Here is a 19,270-nt window from a genome sequence, read left to right as displayed (position 1 = left end):
TTCCCCGTACTTAGAGCTGAAACTTAATTTTTTTTTTTCATCAAACACGTACGTGTGGAGTATCTATTGATAGGTTTTCAAAAATGATATTGAGGTTTCTAATATCATTTTTTTCTAAACAGAATAGTTTGCGCGAGAGACACTTCCAATAGCTTACGCGAGAGACACTTCCAAAGTGGTAAAATGTGTCCCCCCCCCCCCCCTGTAACTTCTAAAATAACAGAATGATAAAACTAAAAAAATATTACATCACCATGCAAACTTCCACCGAAAATTGGTTTGAACGAGATCTAGTAAATCGTTTTTTTTATACGTCGTAATGGTACCCTTCATGGGCGAGTCCGACTCGCACTTGGCCGCTTTTTTTTGTAAAACCAGTTAGAGCCAATTGGCCATAACGCATTCAGTCTGTGCCGGTGTGAATGCGTCGAGCTACCGCGGCCGTCCGGCACAGACTGAACACGTTAGGGCCAATTAGCTCTATAACTGCGGGTACGTCCTTAAACTACGTCACAAGAGAGGTATGGGCATTGTGAATGTCATCTCGCTCTGTGTGGTAGGGCACAGCACAGCGGATGTCATTCCAGATCTAGAGCAGAGCCCAACTGGGGAAGTACCTCCACCTTACAGAAAATCGCAGCCAAATAAATAACACTAGACCCTACTCATAGTGATGTGTTCCTGCCGGTGAGTAAGGTTGCCAGAGCTCAACGAGGAGTAGGAGGGGGTTAACTCCTCTGGAGTTACAGGCGTACATAGGCTACGGATACTGCTTGCCATCAGGCGGGCCGTATGCTTGTTTGCCACCGACGTAGTATTAAAAAAAACACAAAAAAAAAACTGCTGTTTAAAAAATCTAGTTTAGACGTCCTCTTTAGTGGTATCTGTATAAAGATCCATATGCATAGCTCTCATACTTTAGATTTTATTCATATCTAAAAAACCCTGACTTCGTCACTGACTCACTCACTCACTCACTGATCATCAAAACCCTTAGGGTACTTCCTGAAGTCCTAGGAAGCTGAAATTTGGTATTAGTACACTAACAACAAAAAAATTCAAAAACTTGAAATTTTTTGCCCCTAAGAGGATGAAAAGTGGAATTTCGCATGGAGAATCAATAACCGCTGAATCGATTTAGGCGAAGTTTGGTATGTAGATAGTTTTGGTTATGGGGCTTTCCCCATATAGAATAGTCTTCAACCCCAAATTCACCCCGTAAGGGTGGAAATGGGGAGGAAAAGCGCGTTTGGGGGGAAAAGGGGTTGAAGTTTGTATGGGGAATCAGTAAAAAAAGCAGATTGTATAAAATATGCCCCTGATGATGGAATAAAATATGCCCATAGAGGATGCAAGATTTTCATAAGCAACTTACAAAAAGAAGTGAAATCCCATCAAAAACATTTTCATGTAAAATGTTGCCAAGACGAAATCATAAGTCTCGCACTGTCAAAAAGTTATCAGATCTCATTTAAAGGCAAGTTTCTAACTCTACAAGCCCTAACTTCACAAACTCTACACCTACTCAAAGGGCTGTATGGAAATATTTATGCTATTTTGTATGCAGTTCTCTCATAATTCTAAAAGTTTACCGCAATGAAAAATAATGGGATTTCATAGCTTTATATTACGCCTAGGTAGCGAAATTTTTTTACTTTTAAGTTAGTTGGACTAAAATAAGACAATTCGTGTCTTTTTTTTCATACGAAATGCCAACCTTTCCGAGTATGTTTGAGAAAATCTATTTTACTAGTTACAAACGCAAAGGTAGACAAATACGTACGGTCGGTGCCCCAACTTAAGTAACCAAGTAGCCATACTAGTTGTATAGAGAAGTGGATACTTATGTTAGGGAACCGACTGACAGGTGTACATGCAAGAGGCATTAGGGACATAAACTTTTAACCTATACTATGGCCTTTGAGTACTACTACTAGAGCGAATTTCTACGTAAAAAAAGAAAAAAGCGGCCAAGTGCGAGTCGGACTCGCCCATGAAGGGTTCCGTACCATTTATGACGTATTAAAAAAAACTACTTACTAGATCTCGTTCAAACCAATTTTCGGTGGAAGTTTGCATGGGAATGTATATCATATATTTTTTTTAGATTTTTCATTCTGTTATTTTAGAAGTTACGGGGGGGGGACACACTTTTTACCACTTTGGAAGTGTCTCTCGCACAAACTATTCAGTTTAGAAAAAATGATATTAGAAACCTCAATATCATTTTTAAAGACCTATCCATAGATACCCCACACGTATGGGTTTGATGAAAAAATATTTTTTGAGCTTCAGTTCTAAGTATGGGGAACCCCCAAAATTTTTTGTTTTTTTTTTCTATTTTTGTGTAAACATCATAATGCGGTTCATAGAATACATCTACTTACCAAGTTTGAACAGTATAGCTTTTATAGTTTCGGAAAAAAGTGGCTGTGACAGAATCGGACAGACAGACGGACATGACGAATCTATAAGGGTTCCGTTTTTTTGCCATTTGGCTACGGAACCCTAAAAAGTGAAAAGTGTTAAGTCACGTAACGCTTCTCACTTTAATACGTCGAGCTGCCGCGGCCGTCCGGCACAGCTTGAACGCATTAGGGATAATTGGCTCTAACAGGAGTTATAAAAAATCTAGTTAAGATGTCCTCTCTAGTAGCATGTACCTATGTACTCAAAGACTACGGCTGAGCATGCCTAAAATGCAGAGCGAGAGCAACGATTTTAATCTATCTTCTTTTACAGACAAATTCACGAAAGGAGAGGACGTAAATATAATCTCCAATATAGAGATTTCGGGAATATCATCATTTTTAAGTTTAGCTGAAGTTTCTGACAATGAAGGAGTCTCCATATCAGATTTAAATTTAATTGACCCTGTCCACTCTAACCAGGTAAAAGATATTTAGATATACATGTCCTATCCTGGACATAAAATGGCATAGCAAAGAAAAGACGAGTCATAAAAAAGTGTGCTAACTACATATTAATAAATGGTAACTTTGTTTTGCAGGTGTCAGAAGATAGTCCGAAATTAAGTGAATGTCGCACTTTAACTTCAACCCAAAAAAGCGATTCTGAAACTGATACCCAGGATGTTTCTCCCAGTGATGGCTCAGATTTTGACCCGGATTCAGCTAGTCGATTTAGTGATGACTCAATGAACCTTGTTTATCTATCTGATGTAATATTCCCAATATTATCTATACCAACAACTATGCTATTGTTCTACAAAATCTATAAAAGAATATGTTTTTAGGTTAAAAATCATCCGGATAACAAAAGATTTTGGAAAAAGTCTCTTTTGGAAAGACAGGCCTCTAAATTAGACATTTGTTCCTCAGAACCATCATTCCCCATGACAAGTCCCAATAATGATCAGGTAAATTAATTGTGTGTTTTAATTTATGGTGTTTAGACATACATATATATAAAAATATCAAGTAGTGAGTTGAAGCTGAAAGTTACATTTTCTAATGTGACTGGGAAAGTATAAGCCAGTCATACCTCATGCAACATATTACTATGCAACTATTGTGTCGTATCTGATATAATAGTTACTATCATCAAAATGGAACCCTGACCCACCATGGAACCGCGTTAAATTAACGTATTGTAACAGAGTTGTAATTTTTATTCAAATTATAACGTCACTTTGGCATACTTAGTTCCATTGTGGGCCAGGCTTTCATTTTGCCGACAGTACATGAAAGTAATGTATGGAGTTACTATTCTTCTCTATACCTATGAGTAATTATTTGTTATTATTCTGTTGATTTTGTTTCAGATGTTAGGAGACAATTTGAAAAATATTGAATTAAAGTCAAAAAAACAAAAATTGGACTGCACACTTGATGAAGATGTCCCATCCCCGATGATGATCATCAAAGACATCTATGATGGGGTAAACAACTATTTATATATTATAAGCCCCAAAATAATTTTAATCAAAAATAAGCTTTTAGTTTTTAAACCCGACTACTGAAAAAATTGTTGGGGAAATGTTTTAGCTGAATGTTGAGCAGGTGTTATAGACCAATTCTATATTTTCTACCCGTAAGCCTTCCACCACAACAAGGTAGTCAATTATTATTATTACTTATTTCAGATAATTTTTTCCATAGAATTGTTCGTTAGCTACGTTATTTGTTAATTAACCCTTTTCCAGGCCGCACCAATCTACAAGGTTTTCCCAGAAAATCCAAATATATTCCAATTAATCCAGCTTTGATGATTCATTTGAAGACCAGTAACATTTCTTGAAAGTGTAATCTAATTTGAACCTTAAATCGGAATACTAAAGTTGAAATTCTAATGATGCGTATGTAGTCGATAAATCGTACTATGCCTGGAAAAGGGTTAACATTTATTATTCAAATGTAAGGTAATTCATATAAGGAATAACAATATTATAAAAAGAAAAAGAGCTTATGAACTAAATATATCTATGAATAAAAGTAAATTAAATGTAGGAACCCTAAATAAATCTAAAATTAAACACGCAATATAAAAAATATTGAAAGAGGGCTCCCGCGCAACCCCCGGAGTGTTTATTTATAATTCACTCGACCCAACATTTCAGGAACGTACAATCAACCCTGTCAGCTATAACCCTGAGTATACTGTTGTGACTGCCCCGCACTCGGCACAACAGAGACGCTATTCGCGTACGCTTATAATGTTATAATGTATAGGTACGATTTTGAATCTTATTCCCCAGATTTTAGTTCCGAAATCTATACATATTTATGATGCTGACTATACTATAAATGAAATCCGTCTTTTTATAGGACGATTCGGAAGAGTCAAATACAGAGTTGGAAAACATACAGCCTGAACAACCAATAGAAAAAAAACAAAAGAAGAAACGAAGGTGGGTTCGTAAGAACGCTTGTATTTTTTGCGAAAATCTTGTCACTAATTTTACGCGTCATTTGATGAAATATCACGAAAATGAGTCGGAAGTATTACAATACATGTCAATCAATGATCCCGATCCAAAAGTACAAAAACAAAAAATAAGACAAATAACTGATAACCTTCGTAACAGAGGAAATTTCTTACATAATTCTAAAGTTATTTTTGAAAAAGAAGGTGATCTAATACCAAAAAAAGGGACGTGTCCATTAGCAAGCCCTTCTACTTTTACCACGTGTAAAAATTGTTTAGCAACTGTTAAACGAAAATATTTTTATAAACATTTAAAAAATTGCGGCTCAGGACTCCTAGACATAGAAAACTGTACAGGTGACAAAAGAGAATGGGCAACTGGGCAGATTTCGGTGCAGAAAGGCAGGGTGCCGCACCAAACCAGTCTCTCGAGCCAAGGGGACTTGGTTTGAGAACGCGCGCTTGGCCCTGGTCTTCATTTTCCAGGTGATGTACGCGTTCTCGCAGGACATGAGTTACAACTCTACTAAAAATGAGGTGTCTTCGAGGGACCATGACACAGTCCTTTCGGACAGTACAATCAATGACTGGTTTAATTACTGTCGCGAGGTGGTAACACAGTATGAAATTGACCACTACCAAAATGCAGCAGGAAAGATTGGCGGCCTTGACAAAGTTGTGCAGATCGATGAATCAAAATTTGGAAAACGCAAATATAATAGGGGTCGCCAGATAGAAGGACATTGGGTCATTGGAATAATCGAAGATGGCAGCGACGACTTAAGGCTGGAGGTGTGTCCCGACAACTCAAGAACTGAGGAGGCACTGGTGCCACTAATCCAAAAGCACGTTGAGGTAGGGTCAGTCATACACACAGACCTTTGGAGGGCGTATGACTGTTTGCCAGAATATGGCTACGTCCACTAGAAGGTAAACCATAGTGACCCTACGAATAAATTTGTGGCACCAGACGGGACACATACACAAAGAATTGAAAGCCAATGGCGAAATTTAAAGAAGCGATTTACATTAAGAAGACATTTTAGCAATAAATAATACCCGTGTTCATTTATTTTTACAGTTGAGGAGTGCAACGAAAATTGGAAAAAGTTGCGTAATAGCTAAAATAATGGTATGAAACGGCGCCAAAAGAAAAGTGGCCAGGCTGGAAAAAAGATTGCGCATTGGCGGTTTGAAGAACAAACGTCATTTTTAAAGCCATATTTAGAGGGCCCTACTACAGGCAAACTTCAACAGGTTGACCTTGATAATAGTACTACGTACGGACAATGGAGCCGCGTATTCTTCAGCGATGAGTGCAGGGTGTGTCTCCATGGCAGTGACAGAAGAAGACGGGTGTACCGAAGACCTGGAGAACGATTTGCGCAGTGCTGCATCTCCGAGACGGTCGCCTACGGAGTGGGATCCGTCATGATGTGGGCGGGGATATCCATGGAGGGGAGGACCGAGCTGGTTTTCATTCCTGGTGGGGGCCGCGGAGGTGGTTTGAACGCAGATCGTTACATCACAGATATCCTGCAAGATCATGTCGTCCCCTATGCAGGATTTTATGAGGAGGGGTTCCATCTCATGCAAGATAACGCCCCTTGTCATACCGCACGAGTCACGCGGGCATACCTTGCTGAGGTTGGCATCCCCACCCTTGCATGGCCACCTCTGAGTCCGGACTTGAACCCCATCAAACACTTGTGGGATTATCTAAAAAGGAAGGTTCGAGCCCGGGATCCCGCTCCTGACACGATTTTGGCCCTGAAAGAGTCTTTGGTCGAGGAATGGGAAGCTTGTCCGCAGGATACCATCAGGAAGCTGATAAGATCCATGAAGAACCGGATTGCATGCGTCAAGAAGGCCCGCGGCGGAAATACAAAATATTAAACAGGAAAAATTAAACGGTTTTCTCTCTACGAAATTGCTTTTATTCCCATTTTCAGGACGTTAATTGAACGTGATTTTACCCCATTTCGCTAAAATCGCTCAGATTTCAGTATCTGAAATAATAATTATTGTGTTTTTTAAAAAGGTAAATTTAGCAGCTTTTTAATCGTACTATTACTTTAAGAATACGCGAATTAGTTTCGGAGATATTTCGTTTTTAAATCCAACACAGATTTGAGTCGATTTTTTTGCTCATAAGTGTATGTCTAGTGAAAATTCTCTTCCCTTTCTTGAAAGTCCGAAATAACATGAAAGCCCTTTTCTGCAGCACCAGTGCTCCCACAACGAACGCATCGTACAAAAGAAAGGCAAGTTCTAGATGCGATAATTACTTGGGTGATATGATGGAAATGATAAAAACCTCTCAAGAAAATATAATTAAAAACAAGAAATGGATGATTTAGATACCTTCTTTTTAAGCATAAGTAAAACGATGAAGAAACTTCGAAAACTGGACCAAATTAAAATGAATTTGCTTAAATCTACAAGTGAAGCAGAAATCAAAACACTGGAAGCACAACAAAATACATTAAGGACACCAATTACTATTAGGAGTCTCCACACATCATATTCTTCCCCAACTTATTTAGCTGAACTGCCCAATACAGCAGTTTCATTTAAAGCTGCTAATTAGATAAGGAGCCCAGGCCACGATAATGTTAATGCTTCTGGTTGTATTGTAATACAACCCCACGCATTTTATACTTCCCTAACTTTCTCGTATATAGTTGAACTGCCCAATAAACAAGTTTCATCCGATGCCGCTAATGATGATCAAACTTTTGAGGCACAAAATACGGCGTTTTTATGTAAATAATAATTTACTACAAAAATATTCTGAACCATTATTATTTGTTTTCACCTATCACCTATCATAGTTACATCTAGGGTTGCGACCTATATTTCAGCTTAGTACACAGTTAAATTAAATGTTTGGAAAGCAAAGATATATTTCCAAAGGGTTTTGGTCTTAAATTTCTATATGTATTATACATTTCCACAGGATTTTTTTTTTAACTTTAAAAAAGTGGCAACCTTAGTTGAATATCACATACTTACCGTAGACAAACTGCTAGTCGTTCTTTAGTACTTATTGGTTTCCGAAACTTGTTATGTTCTTTGTTTATGTCACACTCAATTATAGTGTGAATCTCCTCATATTGTTCTTTAGACATAGTACATAAAGAATCGGTCGTCATCACATTCCAACCTCTGCAAGAATATGTGGTTTTCGCCAAATTTTCTCTCTATTTATATCATGAACCCAATATCTTCTCTTCTGTCTTTTTTTCTTTGTGACGCGGGGATATTCATTTAAAAATAACAAAAAGCTAAATCGTTCAAATTCACTCCTAGAATCGGAAAACATTGTACGGAAATCTACTCAACAAGCTTTTTCATCTGATTTTCTTTTATATATACCATGTGGGTATATATAAAAGAAAATAAAAAATCTTTGTACTGCCGACTTTATGACGTCACAGTTCCTACCCCCACCATTTTCGCGCTTGTCATCTCATATTTTTATGTTCAGGACATCATACTGAACGTGTGGCGACAGATATTTTAATTGTTAATATATTAATAAATAATATTAATGTTATTATATTCAAACGCCGTTACGGTTCCGCGCGACGCGAGCGCGGAGAACAAGAACTTGCCTTATCGCTCGGTTCGCTTCGCCGTAGATCGGCGGCCCGAGCGTGCATTCGTGCGCGCTCGGAAATCCTAGTTAGTCGGCAGATATCCACTCTCGAGGCTGGACGCATGCGCTCGCGCCGCCCGAGTAACGGTTAATGCTTACGCACCGACTCGCTTACATTTGGGATAAAATTCGGTTTGCGCTGCGCGCCGAATAGCGCTTATAGTTTTAGTTTCTTTTTATGTACGCTATCCTTATGTGCTTTTTCTATCTCCTGTGCTTACTTTAAGTTTCTCTTCAACTATACTGTGCTGTGCTTTGCTTTGTACTCTTATTTTCTTCTCTTTGTGCTTGTGACTCTTGTGTGCCGTTATTGACAATATATATATAATTAGTGTGGAAACTAGCTGGTTTTACTTCTCTCATTAGGCTAGTTCACCACATAAATTGGTGACCCCGACGTGATTGCCGTTTTCGGAACGTCCTCGGGCGCGACGGGAATTTGATTATACGCGCGCACTAAATCCAACTTGCTAAATACCTTGCATTTAAAAAGGTTATGCGAGAAATCAGCGATGTGCCGCACTGGGTACCTATCAGGGACAGTCCGTGCGTTAAGAGCGCGATAATCGCCACAAGGACGCCAGCCATTGTCCTTTTTAGGTACTAAGTGCAGCGGAGACGACCAAGGACTCTCCGATCGTCGCGCAATCCCCGAGCGCACCATATCCTCAAATTCCCGCTTCGCAATTTTGAGGCGATCCGGTGCTAAACGCCGTGGCCTTGAAAATACAGGCGCACCTGGCGTAGTCTTAATAAAGTGCTGCGTCTGGTGTTTACACTTACGCTCCTGAGGATTACCGGCAGGCTTAATAATGTCCGGGTATTCCTCAAGTAAGGTGTGAAACGGCATATTACCAGAAATTACTTTAATTTTGGGGTAAGGACAAGCTGAAGCATCTACAGCGGCTGATGAGAGCAAAGTTATTCCATCGACTAAACGAGCATAACGAACATCGACAAGTAAATGATAAAATGAGAGAAAATCCACTCCGATAATAGGTTTGCTCACATCAGCGATTAAAAAGCGCCAACAAAACATACGGCGTAAATTAAAATCAAGTGACAAGGTAAGCCAGCCATAAGTACTAATGGTAGTATTATTTGCGGCGTAAAGTTCATAATCAGTCTTAATATGACGTCGTTGCGCACGCAAAAAGCTAACCGGATAAACACATAGATCGGACCCGGTGTCCACCAAAAACTGAATTTTTGTTTTAGCGTCAGTAACAAATAAACGCTTTGACACTGGAACACTTTCACTGGCCGCTACGAGCGACCGATCTACTAGTTTTTTGAATACGCACAAGGGGGAATGCACTTATCTGCCTTTTCCGCATACTTGTAGTGGTACCAGCACAGGCGCTGGCCGAGATACATCACAAAATAACTTGACTGATCCAAATGATTTTTTTTCTAAATTCAGAGATGAACCGCCATTGATTAAGTCCCGAAGCTCTGTATCCGTAGCCTGTGACAAAGCTAAAATCTGTCAAAAAAAAAAAAAAAAAGCTAAAGTCTGTAATCTGTAAGTCTGTAATACCATATTAACCAATATCTGAGATGACATGAACGGAAACTAACCAAAAACCTAATTTACCGGGCCTCTATAACTAGATTATTACTTTCCAGATAAATATTGACTTCGAGTTGTTGTATCCCGAAAAGGGCTTAAACTTTTACTTAAACTGGGATCCATTTTAAGAAAAAAAGATTGGACTGAAACAAACACAAGATGAAAGAATTATAAACCTTATTGATTCTTTGAAGAACATTGAAGGCGAATGTAAATATAATAAAACTAGCTTAATTTCACTAAGTTGAATAATGAATTTAACGAAAACTTGAATAATTAATAAACATATATTTTTTCTTCCAGTGAAACTCTCTACTCAGCTGACGATCCCAGCAAAGCTGTTACCCCCCAAGTGAAGACTTGAAAAAAAAAAACACAACAGAAGAAGCGATTGAATCATTATTTATCTGCATTCCGGTAAGTGTTTAATTTCTATAGACATTTTCATATTTTTACTTAATCTTTATTGCACAATAGAAAACATTATCGTGCAAAACGCGGACTAATCCTATGAAGCATTCTCTACCAGTCAATTAATTTCTGATAAATAAACTAAGAATTTTTAATTCTTATTCTTTGATGATAATATTTTACACTACTATTTTGTTCTAATTAATGACTACTAAACGTCAACAGAATTAAGATTTACTGACTTACATTAAGATAACAATTAAATGTGCATTCTGTTCGCAGCGGAATAAATACGCCACCACCAACGCCGCCGGAGGATATATCACCTCCTCACCACCTGAACTGGTGGCGGCCCTAATATGGTGGCCGCCGGCGGATACACCTGGGCTTCCGCTGCTGCCGGTGCGCCCCGGAGACATCGTGCATCCAGCGCCTTCGCTACCACCAAGGCGTCTGAGGCGTCCGTTAACACCCGACCCGGTGGGTAACCTGGCTCCTCGGCAGGAACGGAGGCGCAGCGCGCCAAATTAGGTTAGGTTATAAGGTTAGGTTTAAGGTTATACATAAATATAATGAAAGCTTAAAGTAGGTATTAAAATTTATAATTTACTTTTAAAAGTAGTTTCATTTTATTATTATATTATAAATATAAACTAAACCCATCAATAGTATTATTGATTGACCTTTGTTGAACTTGTTAAGCACTCAACTTTTTTTTAACTCAGAAACTTATATAACAAGGCAAGTCGTCAAGAGATTTAATTTTAGAACCGAAACTGCGAGGTACGGAATTTGAGTTGGGTCCTTAGAATTAATGCAATTTTAAGTGAATGTGTTACTAACCAGATGTGCCGTTTCATATGGCGTTTATGAAGATTCTGGACAGTCAAATTCTGGAGATGAATACTATGAGCCGCGGAGCAAGAATCTGAAGCATGAGATGTGATAAGTGACGTTTTTAAATATATACATAGAGCGACTGTATTAATGCATTATCTCAGACGAAACCGTAGAGAAGATTATAGAGTAATTCGTTTTCTTCTACAGTGGCTTTGTTTATTATTAGATTGACTTCAACCCATACATCCGGAACACAACCCATTACTCATGGCACGCATGGCATACAACTGCATTGTTCCACGTATATGGAAATTACCCAGATTTTCTGGTCGAGCGTATTGTCCACTGTCACCTGGATGAGCATTAGCAGCTCCATAATACTCTATTCGGAGTATCGATATCTGTCGAAGGTGTCACGGCGGTTTCCCAGGATTACGAAGCAACTGCCATTTGGTTCAAGATCATAAACGACGATGGAGATCATCCGACTCATGAAAACTACATGATTATTAAATATGCTCCGATCCAGTGATCTCGTGTGTGTTTAAGTGTGCAGTGCTAGCTAGTATTTTAACTTTAGGGGTTATAAGGTTTAAGTAGTATCAGGGACCGTTTTAAAAATAACGGATGAAAAACAGAAAACAAATTGTTGGCGTTAATACGCGCCCCCACTGTCTGGAAGGCCTTCGAGGTGGAGGAGGATAAGGAACGCTACGATGAAGATAAAGATGACACCGAGCGAAATTTAAAAACGAGCCGATATATGCCATGCTGTTAAATGGTAGCGAGCCTGAGCTAAGTATGCTTTGGCATATTGAGATGCTACTAAAAGAATCATTAGAAGAAATAGTACATTGCTATGGAGGCCGGGAAACTTGGGTTGCAGGCCAAGTAGATATATACGGCTGAGCGTAACGAGGCCGGATAAAGATACGCGGCCGGCAACCCCGTTTCTCGCCGAGATTTGTATTGTGCTTTTCTCGGACTTGCAATAAAACAAAAAATTGTAGTCAATTTGTTTTGTGGCGACGTACTCGGCTCGCCACTCTACCAGCGGTGCTTTACGCGCGTAAGTCCGCGCGCCAGCGCGATGCGCCACCGCCGTTGCTTAGCAACGAATACGCACAACAGATCACCGTACCAAGCTAACTGAAAAATATTATTTGTTGATTGTTGAATACTAAGACGTTGTGCCCCAATTTAACGTTAAAAAACAAAAGAAGGTTGCTTTACAGTCCTAGGTGTGTAAGGCAGTATGAAATTCCTTTACATATCTTCACTCATCGCACCTGATATGTAGTATTTCCGGACCTAATTTGACATAAGTCATGTCATGATTTCATAGCAAGTTTAAGAATAAATAATTTATAGCCTCAATAACGTGTAGGCGTGCGCGTGTGTATATGTGTAAACTCATTTCACACAAACGGGAGGCGACGGATATATAAGCGCACGTATGTCTTTACAGCTCATACAGTATCTGACAAGCGCCAGTATAACTCACTGTACGCACGCACGCTGACACGCTCTCAGTGATTATAATTATCTGTGTGAGTTTAATAATCGTATATTTTTTTGAAACCGAAGAAATTACGTCTTCAACATCATAATCCTCCGCCAACCTCGCCGTGTTCAACGAGATCGGGTCTGATTTCGTGAAGTGGATGCCCATTAGCGTGGAGCGCTCATTGTATGAAAACTTTTTTTTATGGGAAATTCGATTTTGCGGGGTTCTTGAAAGTGGCCAATTAGCCTTAATATAATGTATACAAAATCTTATTTAAATTAATCCCCGGGAAGTATTGCCACCAGGCTCCCAAACTTTCAGAAAATATCAAATTTCTCGATATTTCTGATAGGCTATAATATACTTAACTAATAAAGTTTACTTAAAAGATTTCTATTATTCGAGTTATTAATAACATAAATACAATAAAAAAAATTGAAAAATGACATATTTTATTGCAAAATAATTTTAAAACACTTGCCATTTTCGTCTGCAAATCGCGCGATGGCGGGAATTCGGGAGATGCACTTCGCCCCCGCGCAGGTCAGGGGCGAGGGGCGGGGTGGTTTGACCTTAAACTAGCAAGTGTAATTTAGTGTGATTTGTCAATTCTAATTGATCGCACGCCTGTTTTGCTTTAATTTGTGAAGAGTTTAGCGAACATAAATCACGGCGGGAGCGCGCGCATATAATGAGTTTACGCAGTGGAAAGAAGTGTCCAATATTTGTTAATGGACAGGAATTACCTCAAAACGTACTACCTACTTACGAGGATGTTATCAGGTACTACTTACTTGTTACACAAAATATACAACAACGCCAAGATCGCGTCAAAATAACGGCGGAAACCGTTGCTACTGAAATCGAAAAGATTTGGACGAGGGCTTCCATTCCCTTTATAGAACATCGCACCATTGTAGCTCGTATAAAAGCATACCACGATAAGTACCGCTTTATATTAAAACCTTACCAAAAAAGGAAAAGTAATGATAATTATTTGCAAAAGCTACAGCAGTTCAAAACAGACAGCAAAAAGTTATTCGACATAGCTTCTTGCAAATGTTCGTGCTTCATTTCATGTTTGTGCGAAAAACGTCGAAAAATACCGATACAAGAAAGAGATTTTATGATTGATCAGAGGAATGAGAGAAAAATGATGATTGGGTCCATAGATTTGGTAACTACGAAACGATTTGAGAGAAAACTTGAAAGAGAAGCTAAGAAAACCCCATGTGAAAAACAAGAATTATTGACCGAGACTGGGGCGATTGATATCGCAAAACCTAGAGATGGATCGAGTTTTTCTAGGGAGATAAATAATGAAAGCAGCTTGAAACCCTTGCTATCTGTGAGTGAGGCTCCTCGTAACACAAGTGTGCCACCAGTATCGTATGCGACAGTTGCAAGAACATTGGATCGTTATGGGATTTCTGATAGAGCCGGTGCTGCGTTAGTTTCTGCCACCCTCCAAGACATTGGTTTAATAACAAGGGAAAGCTCAGATAACATTGTTGATCGGTCCAAAATTCGCAGAATGCGATCTAAAGCAAGAGAAACAGTTATGAAACAAGGCTTCACTGATATTCCAGAGTACATTTGCATTTCATTTGATGGCCGGAAGGACAAGACGTTAGTTCAAGAAGACAGTAGAAGAAGAGTTATAGTAGAAGAGCATATAACTGTGTTGATGGAACCGGGGTCAAAATACTTGGGCCATATATCTTTGAAGTCCGGGAAAGCTAAAGAAATTGCTACAAGTTTATGTTCCTTTTTTGCGGAAAATTCAATTAGTCTGACTAATATTCTGGCTATCGGTTGTGATGGGACTGTCGTTAACACGGGCAACAAGGCAGGAATTATAAAACTGATTGAAAACCAACTACAACAGCCACTTCAATGGCTAATATGTCAACTGCACGCAAACGAATTGGCTTTACGACATCTATTTGATAACTTGGACGGCTCTACCACGGGTCCAAAAAGCTTTAGTGGGCCGATTGGCAAGTCACTAAACAATTGTGAGTTACTTCCTGTTAAATCCTTCAACGCTATAACGTGTTGCTTACCAGATATAACGAAGAGCCGCGATGATCTGAGTACAGACCAATTGTATCTGCTGGAAATGTGTCAAGCGATCAGTAAAGGCGAGTGCGACGAGAGATTGGCAAAACGCAGGCCTGGAAAAATATGTCATTCAAGATGGCTTACTACGGCAAACAGTATCCTCCGACTCTACATTGCGACTGAAAACCCAGCTAAAAATCTGAAAATACTGACAGAGTTCGTAATTAAGGTTTATGCCCCCATGTGGTTTCGCATTAAAACTCACCCGAGCTGCATTCATGGCGCCAAACATCTATTTGATACAATTCAACTCTCACGATACCTTCCGGACAAACTTAAGAAGGTGATAGATCCGGTAATACAGAGAAATGGCTATTTTGGCCATACAGAAAATATCCTGATTGCGATGTTAGCAGATGACCGGAAGCACAATAGAGAACTTGCACTGAGAAGGATTTTAAAAATACGCGATAGTTCTACTGGTCGTACTCCTATGCGAGTCTTTAAAGTACCAAAGTTTAATTTCGAAGCACAGGATTTTACAGAACTCGTGGCCTGGGATAAGCCATCTGAACCACCTCTCACCAAAATTTACCCTACCGACGTCATTCTTGCGGCCTTGATGGATCCCGAAAAAAACACCTCAGAAATATTGCAGGTCTTTCAGGATATCCCTTGTCACACTCAAGGAACAGAAAGATGCATTAAATTAGTAACGGAATCTTGTGCAGCTGTTTGTGGACAAAATCGAAGAGAGGGCTGGATTAGAAACAAAATAAAATCGTTCCAAGTAATGCCCTCATTCAACACGAAAAAAGAGTACAAAATTGAGTAAATTGTCGATTTTACAATGTTAATTTACATTTTAAAAAACCAGAATATCGCTGTTACATTGATTAATTTTAATTATTTCACTTGTATTTAATTACTATGTTTTTATAATTTCATGAAAAAATACTTAGAAGTGCACTTTTAATTTTTTTTAATAAACCATTGTTTTTCCTAATTATCAGAATTTCAATGCCGTGGTGGCAATACTTCCATCCATTTTACGAGTTTACTCCCATAATACATTTTAATCCTAATACCAATATGCAACTTTCCCGCACCCCGCCTTTTTCAAAATCCACAAAAAAAAAAACGCTCCACCCTAATGCCCATTAAAGAGCTCCCGCAGAAGCACAAATTGTTAATTGAATCGTGCAAGCGATGGAACTCCTATCTCTACTCACAAACCATTAGTGATGGCATACAACTGCATTGCTTCACGTGTATGGGAATGCCATTTGGTTCAAGATCATCAACGACGATGGAGATCATCCGACTCATGAAAACTACATGATTATTAAAGTTGCTCCGATACAGTGATCTCGTTCAAGTGTGCAGTGCTAGTGTTAAGCAGGTCACGGTTAACTTTAAGGGTTTTGATTAGTTGTAAAAGTGTTAAGGAGAGTTATTTAGTTGTAAAATCCAACGACATTGTTCTCAACCTGAGCAAACACGTTAGTATAGTATTGACGTATGGTAAAAAATATGACTTTCTCCGTAGGCAAAACGAAGACTTATTGTCAGTAAGGCAGATCGACTTGAAAGACTTAGTAACGGATGTGTTTTTACAAATTGTCTTCACAATTTTATAAGCGAGCAACGAGTGTGAACGTTATTACATTATATGAAAATGGATTATGCAATTGCACTTTGTATTCGGTTGTGGTCCGACAGTGAGGGTTTCGCCTATAATGTTCATGTCGAGCGTCGAGGCGCTCGCCCCCGATATGGATATATAAATGAATGGGCTACAGCGCGAAAGGACTTAAAAAAGGTCCTCACAGTGCAGCTGACTGAACATTCTGTGTCGTCACTACATTCGCATTACCATGCGAGATGAGAGGGGGTCTTATAGGAGATTTTAACCAAACATAAAATAAGGACATTCCTCTCTGTTCCATGTAAACAAAGGAAAACTACATATATGTAAAGAAGGGACTATTTGGTTCACGGAAGTGAAGAGGCCCTTAATAACTAAGAAACTCTGTGTTTGTAGACTGTTAGTATGTATGTGTGTAATTGAAATAAAAGCGCGAGGGTTTTAGCATTAATTTATTTAATAATGCCTCCAATACCCTAGACTGATACCATCATCTAAGATAAATCGCTTTTCATCTTTACCACAGAGAATTTTCTTTCTTTAATTTATATTATAAGAATAAAAGCTCGTCAAACTTAAATAAAAAAATATGTTTATGAGAAACACCTCAGTAATTCTCTCAGAAGACGCTGTGTTGTGGAGGTCACACGCACACATGCACATTTGACCTGTATTAAACTATTGTCTACGCCAAATCTTGGGATTAGTTGTCAAGCGGACCCCAGGCTCCCGAGCCGTAGCAAAATGCCGGGACAACACGAGGAAGAAGAGTGCTTTTAGCACTCTGTGACGCCAACTATTGTTTTACTTATGTTGACATAGGGCTTATGGCAAAAGCAGTGATTCTGCTATACACTCGGGAGCAAAAAAATCGACTCAAGTCACATTTTTTAGTTTTTTTCAATTTTTCTGAAAACGTTGAATATTTCAGTGAAAATGAAATTGCAGTATTATTGTTTATTAATTAAGCTATCAAAAACATTAACAACTGTTGAAATCGGTTTGGTAAATTTCAGGTTATTGTTATTTTTGTAGAAAACAACATTTTACCTGCTTTGATTATGCACGAGTTGCGCACCTTTGAGGGCCATAAAAACTGGTGTATCCGGTTATTTCTTATCAGGATCCACAGACACATAGGAGTCGCGACTGTGACGTTGAAGGGACCGCACGCGCTTGAGCTAGCTCTCGAGACTTACGCACCCTATCCAACTCACTAGTTGTCTTGTGTTTGCTTCAGTGTTTGTGCAAAAGTGCAGTGGCCCCCAGTGTTGAAAGACCACTTTCGTAGTGGCCGTTTGTTGGTGGATACCTAACGGTGACAACCCAAACCACGAACGGGGCACCATAGCCCAGTCCCAACATAGTGCTTACTGTATTGTCTTGTGCTTACCCTGTGTTAATTTACAGGTCAACCCGCCGACGCCACACACAATGTTCATACAGAGGACGCCTCCCAAGGCGGCAAAGGCCACAACGGAGGAAAGCGCAGCCACAGCGACGACTTCATCGTCACGGGTGATAAAGCTCCCGGACACTGGCCTGCTCCTGCTCGTCGATACCGAGGACGAACCCGAAAGTAAAGGCCCAAAGCGTTTGCCGGCGCGAGGAAGCTACACGGGGTCAACCATGTCAAACAGTGACTCGGAAGAGCACATTGACGTCGTTGACTCCGTGGAAAGTCCTAGCGAAGGCACAAACGCGGAGGACCAAAGCGATTCTGGGACGCCCGAGGACGGAGAGCGGGAGCAGACAGCAGTCGATGGGAGTCTAGCACGTGGCGATTTTTCGTGTCTGGACTTGTCCCGTGGTGACTCATCGCCACTAGACTTGTCTCGACCTGACCAATCGCCACGTGGTAGTAAATCACCACGTGCCGAAAGTCCGTCCCAACCGGCCGGCAACCTCATTACGCCGGCCAACTCGCCGCAACGCCGCCGCAAGTCGCCCTGCCGCCCTCAGCCCGGCCTCGAGATGACCGGGGACGCCTGGATGGCGATTTTCGAGAAACTCGACAGAGTAGCTCGGGGATCGTTGGATAGTTGCGTCCTCGGTCCGCTCGAGGCGGCGCTACTATCAACCCTGTTGACGCACTCTGGGGTGCGTCAACAGAAGAGACAGCGGGAAGAGGACAGCCCGCCGACACAGGAGGAGAAACGGGAATGTAACCGTATCACTCCTGTGTCGCGCGGTCCTACTCAACCCGCGGTCTGCCCACAGGTCTCCCATCAACCGATGGACACAGCGGAGCCATCGACACCAGCCGCCGGATCTTCACACCAGCCGCCTAAACGCAAAGTACTGCTGCCTACGCCGGCAGTCAGTACTGACACGTACGCCACCGCGGCTAAATCGCCGCCGCCAAAGCCCAAAAAGGCTAACTCCGCCTCCTCCTCATCCACAGGTGCCACAGCCAGCGGCAAGAGGAAGCCAGGCCAACCGGCCAAGTACAAGCCGCCCCAGATCCTGGTCGAGGACTTCCCGGACTGGCGCCGCCACGTACAGGCCATCAACAAGCGGCTTGGGTTCTCGGCCACAACCGAGACCGCAGGCCCAAAAGGCGTCCGATTCTACCCTAGGTCCGGGGTAGAATACATAGGGGTCAAAAAGTACCTCACGGAGCAGCGGGACCTTCACCACAAGCTCGAGTTCGTCGAGCACGCGGAGAGGTCCGCCATG

General features: G+C 40.4%; 1 protein-coding gene across 2 annotated transcripts; it reads left to right on the top strand.

The window, feature by feature from the left end:
• The first annotated feature begins 9,341 nt into the window (after nucleotides 1–9,341).
• LOC133525257 (uncharacterized) lies at nucleotides 9,342–16,068 on the top strand. 2 transcript variants are annotated; one of them, XM_061861550.1, is made up of 3 exons: nucleotides 9,342–10,331; nucleotides 10,425–10,538; nucleotides 10,815–16,068. In XM_061861550.1, exon 3 carries the CDS (start codon nucleotides 13,571–13,573, stop codon nucleotides 15,776–15,778), a length of 2,208 nt encoding a protein of 735 aa, XP_061717534.1. In that variant the 5' UTR covers nucleotides 9,342–10,331; nucleotides 10,425–10,538; nucleotides 10,815–13,570; the 3' UTR covers nucleotides 15,779–16,068. The 2 variants fall into 2 exon arrangements, with proteins under 2 accessions (XP_061717534.1, XP_061717533.1); XM_061861549.1 differs by having other exon boundaries at nucleotides 10,425–16,068.
• The last annotated feature ends 3,202 nt before the right edge of the window (nucleotides 16,069–19,270 follow it).

This window comes from Cydia pomonella, chromosome 14 (assembly GCF_033807575.1).
Source record: "Cydia pomonella isolate Wapato2018A chromosome 14, ilCydPomo1, whole genome shotgun sequence".
NCBI lineage: Eukaryota > Metazoa > Arthropoda > Insecta > Lepidoptera > Tortricidae > Cydia > Cydia pomonella.
Note: the sequence above shows the minus strand (reverse complement) of the source record. Positions and strands in the feature narration are given on the sequence as shown.

Coding starts and splice junctions, on each gene's coding strand:
- LOC133525257 (XM_061861550.1), top strand. CDS start 13,571: ATGAGTTTACGCAGTGGAAAGAAGTGTCCAATATTTGTTAATGGACAG.